Source organism: Lasioglossum baleicum, chromosome 20 (assembly GCF_051020765.1).
Source record: "Lasioglossum baleicum chromosome 20, iyLasBale1, whole genome shotgun sequence".
NCBI classification, from domain to species: Eukaryota; Metazoa; Arthropoda; class Insecta; order Hymenoptera; family Halictidae; genus Lasioglossum; species Lasioglossum baleicum.
The window spans coordinates 3138568-3156145 of NC_134948.1; the positions used below are offsets into that span (position 1 = coordinate 3138568).

Sequence of the window (17578 nt, forward strand, 5' to 3'; positions counted from 1 at the left end):
CGTCAAAGCGTCGTACACGAACATGTTTATAATAAACGCGAGCCTGTTGATCTTATCTATCGTGTACTCGCTGATCGTGCTAAAATGGCAGACGCTGCCCCAACAACAGTCGCTTCTAGGTACAAATTTATTCACCGACTTCTTCGACAAGGAACACGTTCTCGCGATCACGAAGACATTGACCAAGCGCAGAGGGAATCACGGGAAGCTGCACTTATGGTTGCTGCTGACGATCATGATGCTTTACACATTTCAGAGGGACGAGAAGCCAATGAGCTATTTGTACACGCAACTAAAGTTCAAGTGGGACGTGGTGAAATTCAGCAACTTCAGGACCTTCCAATCGACTACGTTTGTACTGGGTCAGTGCGAATATGATTCTACCGAGATTTTAAAGATCCGCAGTCCATTCGTCAATCGCTATCGAATAATCCGAGTGAAAGGTGAAATCCCGGGAGACTTTCACTCGTAATGAGATCTCACTCTGACAAGTTAACGCCGCGTAGCCGAGGAAAACAATCTCCATTTACGGTTAGGGAATACTTTCGTTTTCAGCGATGCTGATTGGCGTGCCGTTGATGAGTAAATTGTTGAAAATAAAGGACACCATCATCGTCGCGATTGGCGCAATCTCGCACGCCGCTGGCAGAATTGTGTTCGTCTTTGCCAAGATTCCGGAATTTTTCTACGTTGGTAATTGAACTCATTGAGATTAAATTACTGAAACGATAAGATTGCCGACACCAGAGAGATGACTTTACAATTTTCTGAAAATTATTGCAGGCGCTGGCGTGGCTGCGTTGGGCCCAATAGTGGCGCCGGTTTTGAGATCGATGACTTCGAAATTAGTTCCCGAGGAGGAGAGAGGTGAATGAATTCTCAAAATTCCAGATAAATCATAACTGGAGCTACTGTAATTTTAAGTTAACTTTAACCAGCTCTAATGCGTATTATAATTATGCAATGATCGCTTACAGGAAAGGTGTTTGCAATGCTTTCCGTTTGTGACAACGCTGTTCCTTTGTTCAGCGGCGTATTGTACTCTCAATTGTACAATGCTACTATTCACAGTGAGCCGGCTTCCATTTATTGGCTAACATTCTCAACTCAAGCATCAGTATTCATGCTAACATTGTGAGTATTATTTCCGCATTAATCGATTAGCTTATTATTGTACAATCCCAATAGACACGCCATACTAAATTCTTAAATTACAATTCTATGTCATTACTAGACCGCGGAAGTTCATGCAATTTACAATTTTTCGAGGCGTCTTTTCTAGACTAGCTCGTTATAGAATTTCTACGAATTGAAGATTCGTGTAACAACACACTTTTCTTTACAGAGTGATTCACTTTACAATGAGAAACGAGCAGCAGAGCCACGACGACGTGTATATCGAAAATGAGGATAGCCATTCGTCTCAGTCTTCCACGACGCAAAACCATATCATAACGTAACATTTATAGAATGAACTCCAGTTACTGAATGTTACATTCCGTGAAATTTTATATATTGTTACCTTTTATATATCGTATACCTCGAGAATTGCATACACTGAAGCATTTTTACTTGTACAGGATATTATTAAAATTGTATGTTGAACGAAATACATATACAGTATTATACAACTGTTACAAGACCTAGTACCATTTTTCCCTAACTGCAGCCGACTAGCGACTGCTTGATTTGCCACGCTGATCACAAGAAACGCTTCAAGGTGTATTAGCTGGTTCGCGCGTCAAACAGAAACTTAAATGCAAATGGAATTTATTAAAAATGAATCATTCGAGGAATCTTAGTAATACTTAGTAAACACGCGACCTCTCGACAATCACGATGATTCATTGCAGAGCAATCAATCTATCCGTATTGTCGATTGCACAGTAAGAACCACTTTGATCTTTGAACAAGCTGTTTACTATCAAAAGAAGACACGTAGAAGAAACCACGTGTGCCCGAGCTATCAACTTTCGACGAACCGATCGCTATTCAAAGCAGGTCGCTGACAAGCGGGTCAAGGACCGCTGGGAAAATTGACAGTAAAATATTCCACCATAACAACCATCAAAATTCACGGTATTTCGAACATATTCCTTGATACGATTATACGATTCGATGCTGCAGTTGAATTACGAATACGAGATTTTATCTCAATTTCGAATATACTGTATTTGATCGAGCCAACATTAAACGACAGCGAACGGCAGGCAGATTATTTGCCTTCGAATTCGATAAACGGAGGAACGCGGATTTCTCGCTCTGTCGTCACTAGACTGCGGATCGCTATGCATTTATGGCTTATAAAAAATGCTGGAGTTATACATTCAACAGAATTGAATACGATTTTTATTTATTTATTAAAGTAAAAATTTAATTTGACAAAGTTATTCTCCTTTCTTCCATGTATAGATCGTAGAATTTCTGATATTGCTACATGTCATGTTAAAAATTCAGATTATCTCGGATAACTCCAATTAGTTGCAGATTACGCTGAGGAGGATTCTGAGTGTTGCCGTCGCGATCATAGTGATGTGCGGCCGACTGCCGCTCCTTCAGGAGCAATAACTAACTGTCTGTTCGGCACCACAAAGGTCATCGTATCAACCTCGTGGAGGGGTGATTAGCCTACTCTAAATACTAAATAATCAACACCGATCGCTTAGAAGTATCCTAAATTCTGATCTAAGCGTACTAGTAAATATCGAAATAGAAAGGAAAATCAAACAGGCGTTCTTTGATAAAAATTAGCTAAACTATTATACTGTGCCAGCTCGTGCTATGGCAACAGGTGTGCTCTCTGAGTCAGAGGAATTAATTAACAATTCTAAGTTAAACAAACGCGGACTAATGTTTACGAATCTGTCCCCCGTAGTTTTGTCTCATTTGCTGCAGCACCAGTTCATTTATAATGTACAATTGGAATATTGTTTTATTATTATGTGAAAATTTATATGGAATAATTTTCCTTCGATATATATCTCCCTACATGGAAAAATAGAATAACAGCTGTTATTCTGAAATTAATTAGTATTCATTTGCAAGCAGTTAATTGATGCTTCTACTAAAATGATTCACAAAGAATCACGAGTACTTTGACTTCTGGGAACTTGATTCTCAACGCGTGATAAATATTAATTTCAATACTAAAAAACCTGATCGACATTCGAATGCATCTGCAACTATGCACAACTGGATTCGTGCGATTTATTTCCTTCTTCGAGAACAAAGTAGGAAAATGTGCTAGGTATTAAATGAATTGAATTTAAAATATCTTTTGCTGCACTAAATTATTGATTTCGATATTAATACGACATAAAAGTGACGCATTTCACGTATCATAAATTTAAGTATTTCGCAATTTCTATCTCCGGTAAATTTATTCATACCTTCCGGAGAAATGGTTTCTTAATGAAATACCCTGTAATGCGCGCATGCAATAAATGAAGCAACTTTGTTCAAAGAGAATTGCGAGAATTCCAGAAAACATTGGATAAAAAACGATTGAAATGACTGAACCTTGCACAAATTAATAGAGATCTCCATAACATTAATACATACCTTCATTTTCAATTGTAATCGGATGGCAGAATTTGTTTGTTATGCAAAGATTTGAGAAATGTCGCAGCTGCTGTTCAGCGTTATAAAGTGGGCGTTGGAAGATGCCGGTGAATCCATCATGGCGTCTTCAGGGAAATGAAGACAGTATGAAGATGGTTTCTCTTGTGACGCCATTGCAGCATCCACCCACTCATTCCAATCTACAAAGTGACAATTCATTAATTCTCTAATAAACATTGCAAACCGTCACATTAGGCATCAATTACTTCATTCTCAGAAAAAATTAAAATTTTGATCAAAATTCTTTCTCTAGAAATGAGTAAATTGAGAAATCTTAACATTATCATTGAAAAATCATTTTCATTGAAATATTTTCAGCCCTTCAGCCATCAGACAACGACAATAGGACCCCGGAAGGTAAGAACGAGAGTCAATATCGCGGCTTCGGGTCACCTGTGATCCTTCGAGCGCGACATTCGGCAATGTCACAGGATGATCTACGATCCAGCGATCGACTACAGTAGCAGTGGTGGGGGGTACCGTTCTTGGGCCAGCTCGTAACATTCGCTTTCGCTGAACAACCATGTCCGTGTACGAGGCCGAAACCAACACAGTCTCAACACGTGCGTGACGGCATCGCGTGCGGTATTGCTCTTTCATCTTGCCAGTCAGTCAGTCAGTCAGTCAGTCAGTCAGTCAGTCAGTTTCTCTGCCTCTTCGTAAGCGGAACGAATGAATGGCAGACTCGTCGCGCCAACATCTTGCTGTAACCGAATAACAAACGTTCTCCAAGTGGTGCGTCCTTCAAAATGTTCCTCGCGTCGCGACTCCTCATCTTCGCGCTGGTCCTTCTGACCCTTCATCATGCGCGAACACAACCGGAGGAACCACTACCCGCGATCCTGGGTGGCATTGGAAATGTTGCGACGAGCGCGACCAATTTTCGTGAGTTTCTCAGCGTAATTCTCTCGTCATTTCGATTTGGGTCACTGTCACGTAGATCTGAGCCGCTTTGTTGTGCTACGATTTGTTTCACTTTATATTAACGCTAAACCTACTTAAATTTTTACAATTATTGAGATTACGGAGGCATTTGAGCCTTGTCATTTTTGCGAGCTAAAAGATTTCAGTCGCTTTTAGCGGTCGGTAGGTTTAGTGTTAATGGTGACAGTAATGGCTACACCCCGTAGAAAATTCTTCCACCCCATTAACGAACCTCTAACCTTAATCGACGACACGAAATTTCAGTAAACTTGCAGTTCGAGCGAGTGTTGACGATTCTACAAAGTCGAACTGGTTGATCGCTCGGTAGAACCTTGAGAATTTGCATCTTAATCTGAGAACTAATAACAGGAAATAGGATTTTTCGCACTGGATATACAATGCAATCATGTTGCGAACCATGCAGGCTCCCAATGCGGCAAAGTCAAGGTTCACCTTTTTTCTCCCCGAGATGAAATTAAACGTCCCACCTGGCCATTCTTTATGCACATAATGCAAATGTTCCGTGACGGAAAAAACCTTTCTCGGAAACGTCAGCCAATTACGTCGCGTCTCGAGACGAAACGGGAATCGTTGAAAAAACACGATCGTCAGAGACAAATTACATAATTGCGTTCCGTTATCGACAGGATCGTGATTCACGCGGAGATACAAAAAGTTCGGGTACACAGGCTAATCTTCTTTTTTGTTGCTCGCCCACGCCATTGTTTCGCCGAGTACATCGTGCGCGTGTCTGTGCTCGGTCGTCGGAAGCGCAACAGGAATTGCTTCATTATGCTCGCATTGTTGCGCCTTTTGAATATGTTACGCGAATCTGTAAAATGTGTGTACAGTCCTCGACAAAATAAGACACCTAGCGTATTTTTAAATTTCTTGTATTTAAAGGTGGAAAGTGTACACTCCGTTGTATCCTGAATACTACATACTATCTCCAAAGTAAACACGAAAAATCTTAGGATTGAGAATCTTAGGAACACGGACTGACATTGTGCTTCGACAAAAGTATAAGACATTTGGCTTATTTTCCAATCATGCGACTTCTACCATTAAGTGTTCTACTGCGAACGTATTCAGACGTTGAATCTTGTGATTTTCTTACATTATAAGAACATTTATTACAATGAAAAATAAATAATGGGTCGAGGAAAGCAGTTACATAGAAGTGAGGTCGATCGAATCGTTCTGTTGCGCTCGGAAAAGTACAGTAATAATAAAATTGCGAAATTATTAAACAGAAGTAGGTGCGCGAGATATAATGTGTTAAAAAATCCAAGTGCTTATGGAGAAACGAAAGGAAGTGGAAGACCTAGCGTTACTTCCGAACGTGAGAAACGTGCAATTGTGCGCGTTGCGTCGAATTTTAAGGACGCAACAAGACAAATAGCCGAAGAAGCAGGTGTGAAAACAAATTTAAGAAATGTACATCGCATTTTACAAAGAAGCAAACACATTAAACGGAAGAAATTAAAACAATGGCCACCCTTAATGGAGAAACACAAAGCAGCACGACTAAAGTTCGCTTATGAACAAGTCCACTGAATGAAAAACTGGAGAAAAGTCATTTGTAGTGTCGAGAAAAAATTCAATCTAGATGGCCCTGACGGCTGGGCCTACTACTTTCATGATTGCAGAAAGGAAGAACTCCATTTACGTTGCCGTCAAATGGGTGGTGGTTATTAGTTACTATGGAAAAACAGAAATAAACTTTTTATCAGGTCGGATGAATACTAATAAATATATTGAACTAATGGCTGATCAGTTAAACAAGCCTGCAGCTCGTATCATGCGCTGTGACTATATTTTTCAACAGGATAATGCAGTAATCCATACTGCAAAATCTGCGAAACAATTCTTCTCTTCAAAAATATTAATATTTTGGAATGGCCCGCTCGTTCTCCCGATTTAAATATTATAGAAAATGTGTGGGCAGATTTGTCAAGACGGTTCTACGCGAATGGGAGACAATATAATAACGTAAATGAACTAAAAGAAAGTATAAATCACAATTGGACACATTTAGAACAAAAACGAATCAAAAAGTTCTATAAAACTATCCGGAAGCGATTACTAGACGTAATTCAATTCAAACGAGGTATCACAAAGTATTAATTTTGTATTTTTATTTACTTAATCAAACATTTTTCCGTTAGTGTCTTATACTTTTCTCTAATTTTGCTATGGTGCGCGATACAATCCTAAGATTTTACATGTTTGCTTTGGAAATAGTATGTAATATACAGGATACACAACGGAGTGTACATTTTCTACCTTTAAATATAAGAAATTTAAAAATATGCTAGGTGTTTTATTATTTTGTCGAGGACTGTAGTCTGGATGTGTACACGAGCGCCGTGTACTTTTTGAGGAAATTGTTGTTCGCGTTCCTTGGAAGGTATCGCTGCATCATGCGAGCAATTCCGCATTGCTCGCGCGGTCACTGTCAGCGGCCGGCAATTAATGTGGTTGCTCGGCGAAAGCGCGTGACGAAAATGGCAATTGAAATTGTTTGCTCCAGTAGCTCGCGAAGAACATTTTCCGGTCCAGAAGCAATCTAACTCTTTATTAACAGACAAGCCTCCGTTCAATTATTCCACTATTCAATGAACCGTGTCATCTGACTCTTCGCCGTTGCGCTCTAAGCGGTCGATTTATTTTAATCGAATTATTTCTATCCGACTAATTAATCGTTCTCGAGATAATTGCGGCAATCGGCGGATCACTTGGATTGTTTTCTGAGCTGTTTATCTTGACAGCTTTGATTTATTTACACGCTCCGGCGACTCGATTATTGCAAAAACCGGGAAACATTAAACATTTAATGAAAGCGGTGACTTGTCGGACTGTTCGAAGCACGCAAACTTGGTTTTCATGAATTTTTTAGCAGACCGCAACCGTAAAGAGAAGCACAATTTTCTCGGAAAGAATTTAGGAAAATCGTTATGTCACCGTAGCGTGACACGATCCGCTTCGTCGAGCGATATCAAAATGTTTCTCGAATTTTTATAATTTATCTTGTTGCATTAATGATCGTCTGCCGCAAAGAATTAATCGAATTCATACAACGGATGGTCCCAACTTCCGGCGAAAGACTCGATTGGATTTCGATGGTTCCTATACATAGATCCATCATCGTAGCACAGCCTGTTGTGGTCGTGATTCCAGAGGAAATTGTACGCCTAATCGTCTGTTACAGTGACTGGAATCATGCAACGGCAGAAAGAACTAATACACCGTGCAACGGACACTGCCTCGGATTTCAGTATGTGAGAGTTTGATCGAGCCAAGCCTACAAACCGAGGGCTTTCAAACTGGTTCCGTTGCGAACAATCTCTGTTCAAGCATCAGTGGCTTGGTAAACCGCATTGTCGCGCGTCTTTGCATTAATGTTCTCCAATTTCCGGTGAAAATAAATGCCGGGAAAAACAAGAACCGTCTCGGTAACGCTTTGGCTCGAGTCTCTGCGGCAGGCTTGCTCATTCAGGCTATTTTCTCATCTGTGAATTCTTCCCTGGTCTTTCTGTGTGACGTCGTACTCTGCGTAAACGTTCGTTTTCAAGTATGCGCGCAACTTTGAAAATCAAATACTTTATGCCATGCAGTAAGTAATGTTCGAAAATAGATATACAATTAGATATACAATTTTTCAGTTCGAGTTCGATATGAGTGTAAATTTATGAGTGTAAATAGTTTCCTACAGAGCTGGCTGAAATGGTATTTTAGATAGTAAATAATCGTACGTATTTCAAAGTATCGTGCAACTTTAAAAATAAAATATTTTATTTGATGCAAGTAATTTTTTAAAATTTTATTTAAGAATATTTTGAAGATATTTCTTTTTATTTTCTCAATTTCAATCTTGAAGTAATATATTTTATTTGATGCAGTAATTCTTGAAAATTTTATTTAAGAATATTTCGAAGATATTTGTGTATATTTTCAATTTCAATCTTAAAGTAAAATATTTTATTCGATGCAGTAATTCTTGAAAATTCTATTTAAGAATATTTTGAAGATATTTCTTTTTATTTTCAATTTCAAACTTAAAGTAAAATATTTTATTTCGTGTTTCAGATTAGCGAAATAGAAATATTTAATTTTCGTCATTGTACATCATATATAAAACACTATTTCGTTCAAGCAAAGTGAAATCGGAAATATTAAATAGTGTTTGAAACATTTATTTCGCCAAATAATGCCCAACATTCAAAGTGAATTAAAAAATGTCCTGTTAGATGAACAAACAGTATGTACTACAATATATATATGTATATTGAAGTATCAATATTCCCGAGGCTGCATATTAGTTGCCCCGAAATGCGTGACTGTACAGCAAACATGAGATGTAATTACGTAAGATTAATTAGAATCGTTGGGCAGGCGATAACCAAACCACGGCGAAACAGGGGTGTGTAGTGTGTAGTTATGCCGGCTGGTTATGGGATGACCCAGAGAGTACGTCTGTCCAAGTCTGTGCCGCGCGGTTCCCTTGGCCCAGAATCCATTAAACCGAATTACAATGAGGCCTGATGCAACGAGATAGTTCGACGGAATCATGTTCGCGGGGGCCCAGGTACACGCGAGAGCTTTTAGACCTCTTACAGGCTTGCGGCATCGCTTCTAATCGCCGACATTCGGACGCTGCATTCGTACAGGCCTTTCTGCCACGGATGGGATAACCATGTTTCCCAAGTCGGCCGGACGATGACGAAACCGACGGACAGTCTCGTCATTTCCCTTTTTCTGCGTCGTACAGTGGGCTGGAAACCCGTTTTTCACAACCATAATTCAATTTTTACTGTTTCATATCCTCGGAAAATTTTTGTAGATGTACGTCACTTGATAATCCTCGAAAGCTTTTCATTCCAACAATTATGGATGAATTTTTATCACTTCTATAGAAATTTACTTTTATAGAAATTTCAGTGTAAAAAATTTTTGTAAAGATTAAAAGTAACCTGGATTTTTAAATTGTGAACAGAAGTGCTTGATTTCACAATGTTCTATAGCCGACGTCGAGACGAATTCAACGACGTATTATACTAGATATATCGTTAAATGTAAAAGCAACGCCAAAACAATTTCGGCCACAAAAAACGGGTTTCGCCGACGGACATTCGCCTAACCACACGTAAATACACGCTCTCATGTAACCGATGGCTAGAGGGCTCGGCTTGGTGGTAAAATTGATCGTCCTTGGATCCTCCGCAACCATGAGTTATGATTCCTCCGTAATGACGCCCCAGGCTCGTTTTCGAGACCGAAACTAATGACTCGTGAATTTTTAGATCCGTAACGATTCTAACATTTTTCTCTGATTTTTTGATCCAGGAGAAATATCGCCATTTCGTAGAAAACATAGTTTTCCGCAATTTTTAACCACCAAGCTCGGCTCAGTCGAAGACATTTCTTGACTGGCGTGATTCATTTCGATTCTCTCTCACCGACTGCTTATTAATGCGCTTTTTAAACTATTTTTTATATAGGACGATTTTTCGTGTCTATGAAATGGTGGCAGTGAATGTTCAAAAATTAGAATAGTAGTTTTTAAGTGAACTTGAAATGCTATTAGGTGCACCAATGAACTCCTCACTGTAGATGATGTATTTTGTATTCAGGATCGCACATTTCAAGGTCAATCCGATTTTTTCGCCGAACTGGGCTTTCGCGCATTTTTCGAACACCGTGCACGGATAAAAAATTGTAATGGTTCGAAGTGGCTGTAGTAACTCATTGTAATGCACGTCAGGTGCGTAAGCATGCCGCCGGACAAGCATTCTTGGTACGACCCATTCAAACCATTATAACTTCTGATGCGTGCAGAATTTAGAAAAATGTTCCAGGCAAAAGTTGTTCAGCGGAGTACGTGCTGCGCGAGCGTATCAAACAATTTCCACACACATAACCGCCTTCTGCGTTAAAGGAACATGACGATAAAGTAAAGCCTTGATCCAAGAAAAACCCCTATAATCTTAGAATCGCACAGTTCTACTATTTAGTTTGCGACCACGCCGAACGTAGAAATGGACAGCGCGTGTAACATGGACCGAAGGCGCACTAGTAGTGGTTCACACCGATATACCCGACCCCATATCAGATTCCGCGGCATGTTTACATTTTACACTGCTCGGCGATCGAGGCACCTCGATCTTCTTAGTCGCAGTGGAGGGGGTATTACATTTTCTTAGATCAAGGCTTCATCGTATTTCGCTTTTATTTGTAAGGGAAACATAGAGACCATCAATTCTGCGTATTTTTTATTTCTTCGTTCAATTCATGGTGGACCTACCGACCAAGCTATCGAATTTTGCCTAACTTTCTACGGCGAAGAGCCATTTTTAACACTAGGACTAATTGGCATACAGTCAGTTTAAATTTTTATTAAGAACTCAAATAAAAAGTTTTATTCTGGTCAATTGTAATTTCTGGAAGATCTTTTTCGCACATCATTTAGTAAACCAATGCTTCCAATTGCTTACAAAACATCAGGTCGTTCGGTACAATTATTAAAAAGTTATTCTATATATTTCGAAGGGCGTACGAATACTTACGAGACTGGCTGTATCTCATAATTTTAATACTTCTAAAAGAAGAAACCAGGAGCAAGTCATCTCGACTCATCCGATAGATCTAGTGTTAAAGATCGGCACTGTAAAACGCCACCGAGAGCGAGGAGAAAGTATAGTTTAAAGAAAAAGGTAAAGACTTAATAAAGAAATGTTTGCGCAGCTAACATTTGCCGATACTTTATAGTGTTTCGGACTTATTGGTGCACCAAAGCGTCTTTGCGAGTCCCGGAGACGTTCGATTCGCATGTCAGTCCTGTCGCTAGAGGATTGTTTGCCGGTCCGCTTTACCTAGAGGCAATTACGAACGTGACTAAGGAAACGCCGGAGCAAATATAGCTGGCTGACAGTGTGTCTCTTGTTTTTTCAGTCAACAGCGCAGTGGAGAAGCCGAGGAACCTATTGATCAACGCCACGAGAGCGACCACCGGCATCAGTAAGTAACCTTCTTGCAGGGGTGACAAAATACTATGCGTCCCCCCGTCTTTTCTATTGTAACTTCTGCTAATGGGAGCGTGAGAGGACAGTCGACAGTGCAGCATCCAAGGGGCTCGAGTTCAAGCTGCGGAGATTCCTCGAGAAATTTCGCGGCAGAATGCGCTACGGTATACCGGAGCTAGGAATTCCACCATTGGAGCCGCTGCAGCTCGACGAGATTGATGTAGTCATTGATAATCCGGAGATAGGGAAGTAAGTACCGAACCTTTCCACCCCTCAATGGAAAAGGTCGCTCACCTCTTCTCGCAATTGGCTTTCAGCCCTTCTAGCCGTGCGGATAAATATTCATGGGGTTGTTTAACCATCTCCCTGCGCATTGCTATTCTAAAGTTAACCGTGTACAGGAAAACTTTGTCTGGAAACACCCTATACATTAAATGAAATTCTATTGATTTCTAAACGACCAGTGTACAAAAATTAAGAATTTTTAACACCCCATTCTTCGAGCAAACTGTAAAAACAAATGGCTGTGTTTCCGTTTACGTCCGTGCTCAGAATTGGATGAAATTTTGGGAATAGGTTCTCCTTTGACCACAATGATGATTGTCAGAAGGATTTTTGGCGACTCGAAAAAATTTTTCGTCATTTCAATGTCAGTCCCTACCTTACCGACAAATTTTTTTACTATTTTACTGTCACTCTAGAGTCTAAGTAGGGGTGGCGTTAAGAATGATTCAATTATAGATCACATGTGTGAATTTTTATGGCGCTATGAGGTCAACAAAGCTGGTGATGATCCATTTTTTTGCAATGAATTAACGATATTAAATATTCTAACCTATTCCCAAAATTCATCCAAACTTCGCCAAAAAAATTTGTCTGCATAGGTATTTGTGAAATTTTATTGATTTTTAAATTCATGGCAATGCATTTGCATCCCATACCCAGAGAGAAGGTTAAGGGATGTTCTAGTTTTCTCTGTAGGAATTTTTAGAAATTTTTTCGGTATTGTTAGTTGATCGTTGAATTCCTCAGCGTGACTCTGGTGATCGAGAACCTGGTGCTGCACAATCTCTCCACATTCGTGACCAACAAAGCGAAGCTGTCCCTAATCGGCCCTACAATCACCGCGAACGTAACCGTTCCACATCTCTACGCCGAGGGCCTCTACAACATATCCGGCGTCCTTGGGAACATGGTGAAACTGTTCGGAGATGGTCCATTCAAGGCCGACATCTACGACTTCCAGATCTACGTGAACACCGTGCTTGGTTATTCCAGAGGAGTGTACCTGAAGACCTTCGACCTGGATTTCAACCTTAGATCCCTGGACGTACGATTGGAGAACTTCATGGGGGATGAGGATCTCTCCAGGATCATGAGCAAGGTGCGTTGCTGATCTAAATCAAATTGATTTTTACCACGCTTATATTAAAATATTAACTTGCCGTGTTGTTGTATGCGTCAAATCTTGTAATCGAATTTTAAACCTCTTCCCATAGTCCAATCTTGCTGACATTTTGTATACACACTTGCTTCCGATGACAATAACAGTAGAAAATAAAACATACAAAAACAACTTTTTAAAAACCACGTTTATATTAAAATGTACTAAGAAGGAGAAAATAATTTTTCTCAGTTCAACAGTTAAATGATTATTTTCACCGAAAATTTTAAGCAATTGGTTTAAAATGTCTTCTATTATAAAATTAGTGTCGAAATAGAAAGGAAAATTTAATATAAATTTAAATAAAATCATAACAGTGACTATAAAAATAAAAGCGTGGAGCGCCCACGAAGATTACGTCAATATAGTTTAAAGGCGTTCCTCGCTTTTATTTTTATAGTCACTCTAAGATGTCCTGATATTATTTAAATTTATATTAAATCTTTCTATCTATTCCGACACTAATTTTAAAACAGAAGAAATATTGAATTGCTTAAAATTTTGGGGAAAAATATTTTATGGAGAACCAGGAACAAAAATTATTCTCCCCTTTTTAGTGCATTTTAATATAAGCGTGGTCTTTAAGAAGTTTTTTATACATTTTTCATAGGGCAGTACAAAAAATGTGTATTTCTTACCAAATTCTTTGGATCAGGCAAATAACTTTAAAAGAATATCTCGTTAAAGTTTTCGAGATGGTAGTCTCGTAAAAATGTAGCAATGGGACTACTTTAAAATTTGGAGCCACATTTCTGGAGCCACTGGAAGGGCTGTAAAACTTTAGGGAATCTTCTCATTTATTTTATTCAATATAATATTGCTCGGGTAAATTAACTTTGTGCTCCTTGTCCGCAGGTCTTCCAGGAGCTGACGCCGAAGGTGGTGGACATTATTAAGCCAGATGTACTTCCGGGAATCCGGGATTACATAGCGGGAAGAGTTAATGAGACGATTCATCATCTCACCATGCGGGACGTGTTCAGCGTACTCGTGGGGCAGAATGAAATTCGAGATTTCGCGGACTTATTGGTGCCCTAGAAATATTAATCCGTCTGTAGATCCCTGAACGCTGCTTCGCAATTATTTTTAAAGACGAACACCTCGATATAGATCTGTATAATAATTATTTTCTTAATTTATAGACTCCCTGGTTAACGTTGAACCTACCACCGCCGGTAATTTTACAATTATTCAAATTATAAAGGCGTTTTCAGTGAAGCTTATTGAATACATTTTTTTATTCGAGTATACAGTGTGTCTCAGCTGAAGGAAGCCACCTAAATATCTCGTTTATTTTGAATGGCACACAAAATATTTATGGCATAATTTAAATGGTATATAGAAGAACAATTCTTTTTGTCCGGTTATTTTTTCATAGTTTTTTCAAGGTAATCTTTATTCTTTATCGGGAAAACTTTCTTTTTCTATTCCATCTTGTAGCGGCTGAAAAAATACATTTACAAAAACACATTGAGTACCAAAAAATGTGATAAAATTGTAGGATAATATTAGGAGTACATTTGAACCAGACAGAAAATTGTTCTTCTATGATATTCCTCCTTGTTCCATCTTGTAGCGGCTGAAAAAATACATTTACAAAAACACATTGAGTACCAAAAAATGTGATAAAATTGTAGGATAATATTAGGAGTACATTTGAACCAGACAGAAAATTGTTCTTCTATGATATTCCTCCTTCGACATCATTTAAATTATGCCATAAATATTTTTTGTGCCATTCAAAATGAAGGAGATATTTAGGTGGCCCCCTTCAGCTGAGACACCCTGTATATTACTGGATATTAATCTCGTTATTCTTATAATAAAATACACATCAGTCACTCATGAATCGTAAGTTACGATGTGGTCGGTAGGTTTAGTGTTAACGAAATAGAACGTGACTAAAGTATTCGGAAAGCCAGCACGAATGTCCCGTTCTATTTTTAAGGACTAATAGCGGTATCTGGTTCACTTGTTTAACCAGATTGACAAATCGACAAATGGGAAGATAAAAGGAATATATAGTGATTTAATTTACTTTGTCAATAGGGAAGATAGGGCGGCTACCCTCTAAGCAAATAGCTCTGTATTTCTATTGATCCAGCATTATCTAAAAATCGAATGCTACCCCGAGATAGCGAATTCCCTCACAAAAAATCCTATTACAATTCTGGAACATCGTCGACAGAGCTGTGTTCGCGTGCGCGTGCGAGAGAAGGTATGGGAGAATGTGTCAGGTACTCTAATTAATGATATTGGTACGTAGAAGGGCACGTCGAAGCGAGAATTGGCGTTTGCAACGAGTTTTGACAAATGTTGTTAAAATAATGTGACGGGTGGGAGACAGCGCGTGCACTGTAAAAAGTTTGCCGTTGCCAGAGGGGTATTCAAGTTTCCGCTGAGAGCTACTTTGTGGACAGGAGAAGTCGTGTAGCGAGGTGAGAGCACCAACTTCTGAATGTCTCGCATCAGCGGCGAACGGAGTTAGAGTGGCTTCTTTGAAGAATAGCTAAACTGCTGATGATACCATTGTTCCCGATCGGACAAATATCTTGAATTAATTAAAGGGAATTCTGGCTTTAGGAATTCTTCTCGGAGAAAAATTATTTTGTACACGTATTCATTAGCATCTGAAGTACACGTATGATTTTTGTCATGGAAAACTAATCGAAATGACGGGAGTTGTATATTTCTTTATGGAGTATGCTCCAAACCAGAAGACCCCTTTAACCCTTTGCACTCGGAGCTATTTTAACTCGAAAATTAAACATTTCTTCCGACCTACAATAATTCTATTGTATATATTTTTTTTCATTTTATGGATATGAAATTGATACAATACCTCTTACAATATTTAAATGTTTAGTAATTGATTAGATACCGGCATATCCAATAATGTAAATAATAGTTTAAATAATGGTACAGCAATTTTTAGCGGCGCCTCAGAGACACCACTCGAGTGCTAAGGGTTAATCGACAAAAGAAGCCATAGGTAGGCCAATAGCTGTACAGTCTTGCCTTTCAAATTGTAAAAATATATTTTATAGTTTCGTATTGTATGATGAAGAATGCCAGGAAGATTGACGTAATTATTAAACGCGTGTATTTACAGTGGGTGTACAAAGTATTATTTAAAAACGAATAACTTTTTTCAAAATTGGAACCAACAGCTTTTTGTTTGAGACGTGAGAAGGATTAGTTTACTAGCTAATGTGCAAATAATTTTTTGTAATTGTTATGTAATGAAAATTTGTACACCGACTGTAATTATTAGAAACATTAAGAAACATTTTATTTTAAAACAGCTCCGCGAAGCTTGAACTCTCCTGACTCGACCTCATAGCTAAAATAGTTTCTAATGTGTATGTTGGAAATACATGAACTATTATAAATTGTTTAACATTCGTTATGCTTGCTGCATCTTGTATTCTGTGGTATTAGTTTTAGAGGCGTCAGGAATAAGGAGACAGCAATGTATGGTGAAATATTCGGCGGAGAATGCGTGTTTTGGAATAATTGAATGGTGCTGAGACTGCGGTAGGTTTAACAATGGAACGTGCGATCGGATTTCGTTCGGACGAGTCCATTATTGTCTGTCGGACCAATTGAATGGTCCCCCGTAAGGGGACTAGGTGTCACGCACCATGTATAATTCATAGTGGAGAGCGAAAGTGTCCAGGCCTTGAATTAAATACCGTTTTATAAGCGTGCTGGGGCCGTTCATTATTTTTTCATTTTATCAACACGAATTAAAAACCATTCATAACAATTATTTTTATCAAGATAATCAGAGCACAATTCGCAGTTTTGGCTAAACTGAGGTTTCGATTGTCTTCGTATTTTGATTCATACCCTGGCTATTAATTATCATTTGCTTTATTCTTTTTACCACGCTGATCGGCACTTCAGTGATGATAAAAACAAATTGTTTACCAGGAAACAGATCATCGAGTGCAAGAGTACCAGACAAAAGCAGTCCATGTCATCTCCGATAGCCTTTTATCAGCGCATGGTGATCTGGAAAGCGGTGTTTCGAGGGCAAAGTCCGATTTTTATAGTTGCCGAAGCTGTAATCGGTGTAATAAAGGTGTAATAATTATTATATTTCTACACGTGTGAGAAAATCGATCTGAAACTCGAGAAAAACATGTGCACACACAAGTTTCAGCAACTATTAGAACAATACAGGGTGTCCCAGCTAACTTGACCACCTTGAATACCTTTATTGTTCTTAAAGATACTCATTCCATTAAAAAAAAAAATGAAGGTGACCTTCATATCTCTAAAAAAAATTACATAAAAACTACAATTTTTTTGGTATCGTATGAGCCCCATTTTACCATTCAACTTCGTCCTTCAGACATTTGACGTATCCTTAAAAACAACAAAGTTATTCAAGGTGGTCAAGTTAGCTGGGACACCCCGTATAATACAAATTTTAGGTACCTTCTTCTGCAATTTCGAGTCTGCAGGAAACTCAACTCGACTCGAGTAATCCGACGAAGACGAGCAGGAATGTCAAAGTATGTATTTCATTAATCGCGATTAGATAATTTCAAATCAATGT

General features: G+C 38.8%; 2 protein-coding genes across 3 annotated transcripts in view; both read left to right on the top strand.

Annotated features, from left to right (window-relative positions):
- Window positions 1–1640, top strand: part of LOC143218856 (adenylate cyclase type 6) — a 78522-nt gene extending 76882 nt beyond the window's left edge. The window contains exons 23-27 of the mRNA XM_076444380.1: window positions 84–362; window positions 556–693; window positions 784–867; window positions 978–1134; window positions 1346–1640. Of these exons, the coding sequence (XP_076300495.1) occupies window positions 84–362; window positions 556–693; window positions 784–867; window positions 978–1134; window positions 1346–1460 (773 nt within the window). The 3' untranslated portion in view covers window positions 1461–1640. The remainder of the gene's footprint in view (window positions 1–83; window positions 363–555; window positions 694–783; window positions 868–977; window positions 1135–1345) is intronic.
- A 2729-nt stretch (window positions 1641–4369) lies between these two features.
- On the top strand, window positions 4370–16721 carry LOC143218860 (uncharacterized). Of its 2 annotated transcripts, XM_076444387.1 has the most exons (6): window positions 4370–4506; window positions 7757–7822; window positions 11497–11562; window positions 11654–11816; window positions 12600–12951; window positions 13867–16721. In XM_076444387.1, the coding sequence occupies exons 1-6, from the start codon at window positions 4371–4373 to the stop codon at window positions 14047–14049; spliced, it is 966 nt and encodes a 321-aa protein (XP_076300502.1). In that variant the 5' UTR covers window position 4370; the 3' UTR covers window positions 14050–16721. The 2 variants fall into 2 exon arrangements, with proteins under 2 accessions (XP_076300502.1, XP_076300504.1); XM_076444389.1 differs by lacking the exon at window positions 7757–7822 and having other exon boundaries at window positions 4371–4506.
- Window positions 16722–17578: the final 857 nt, after the last annotated feature.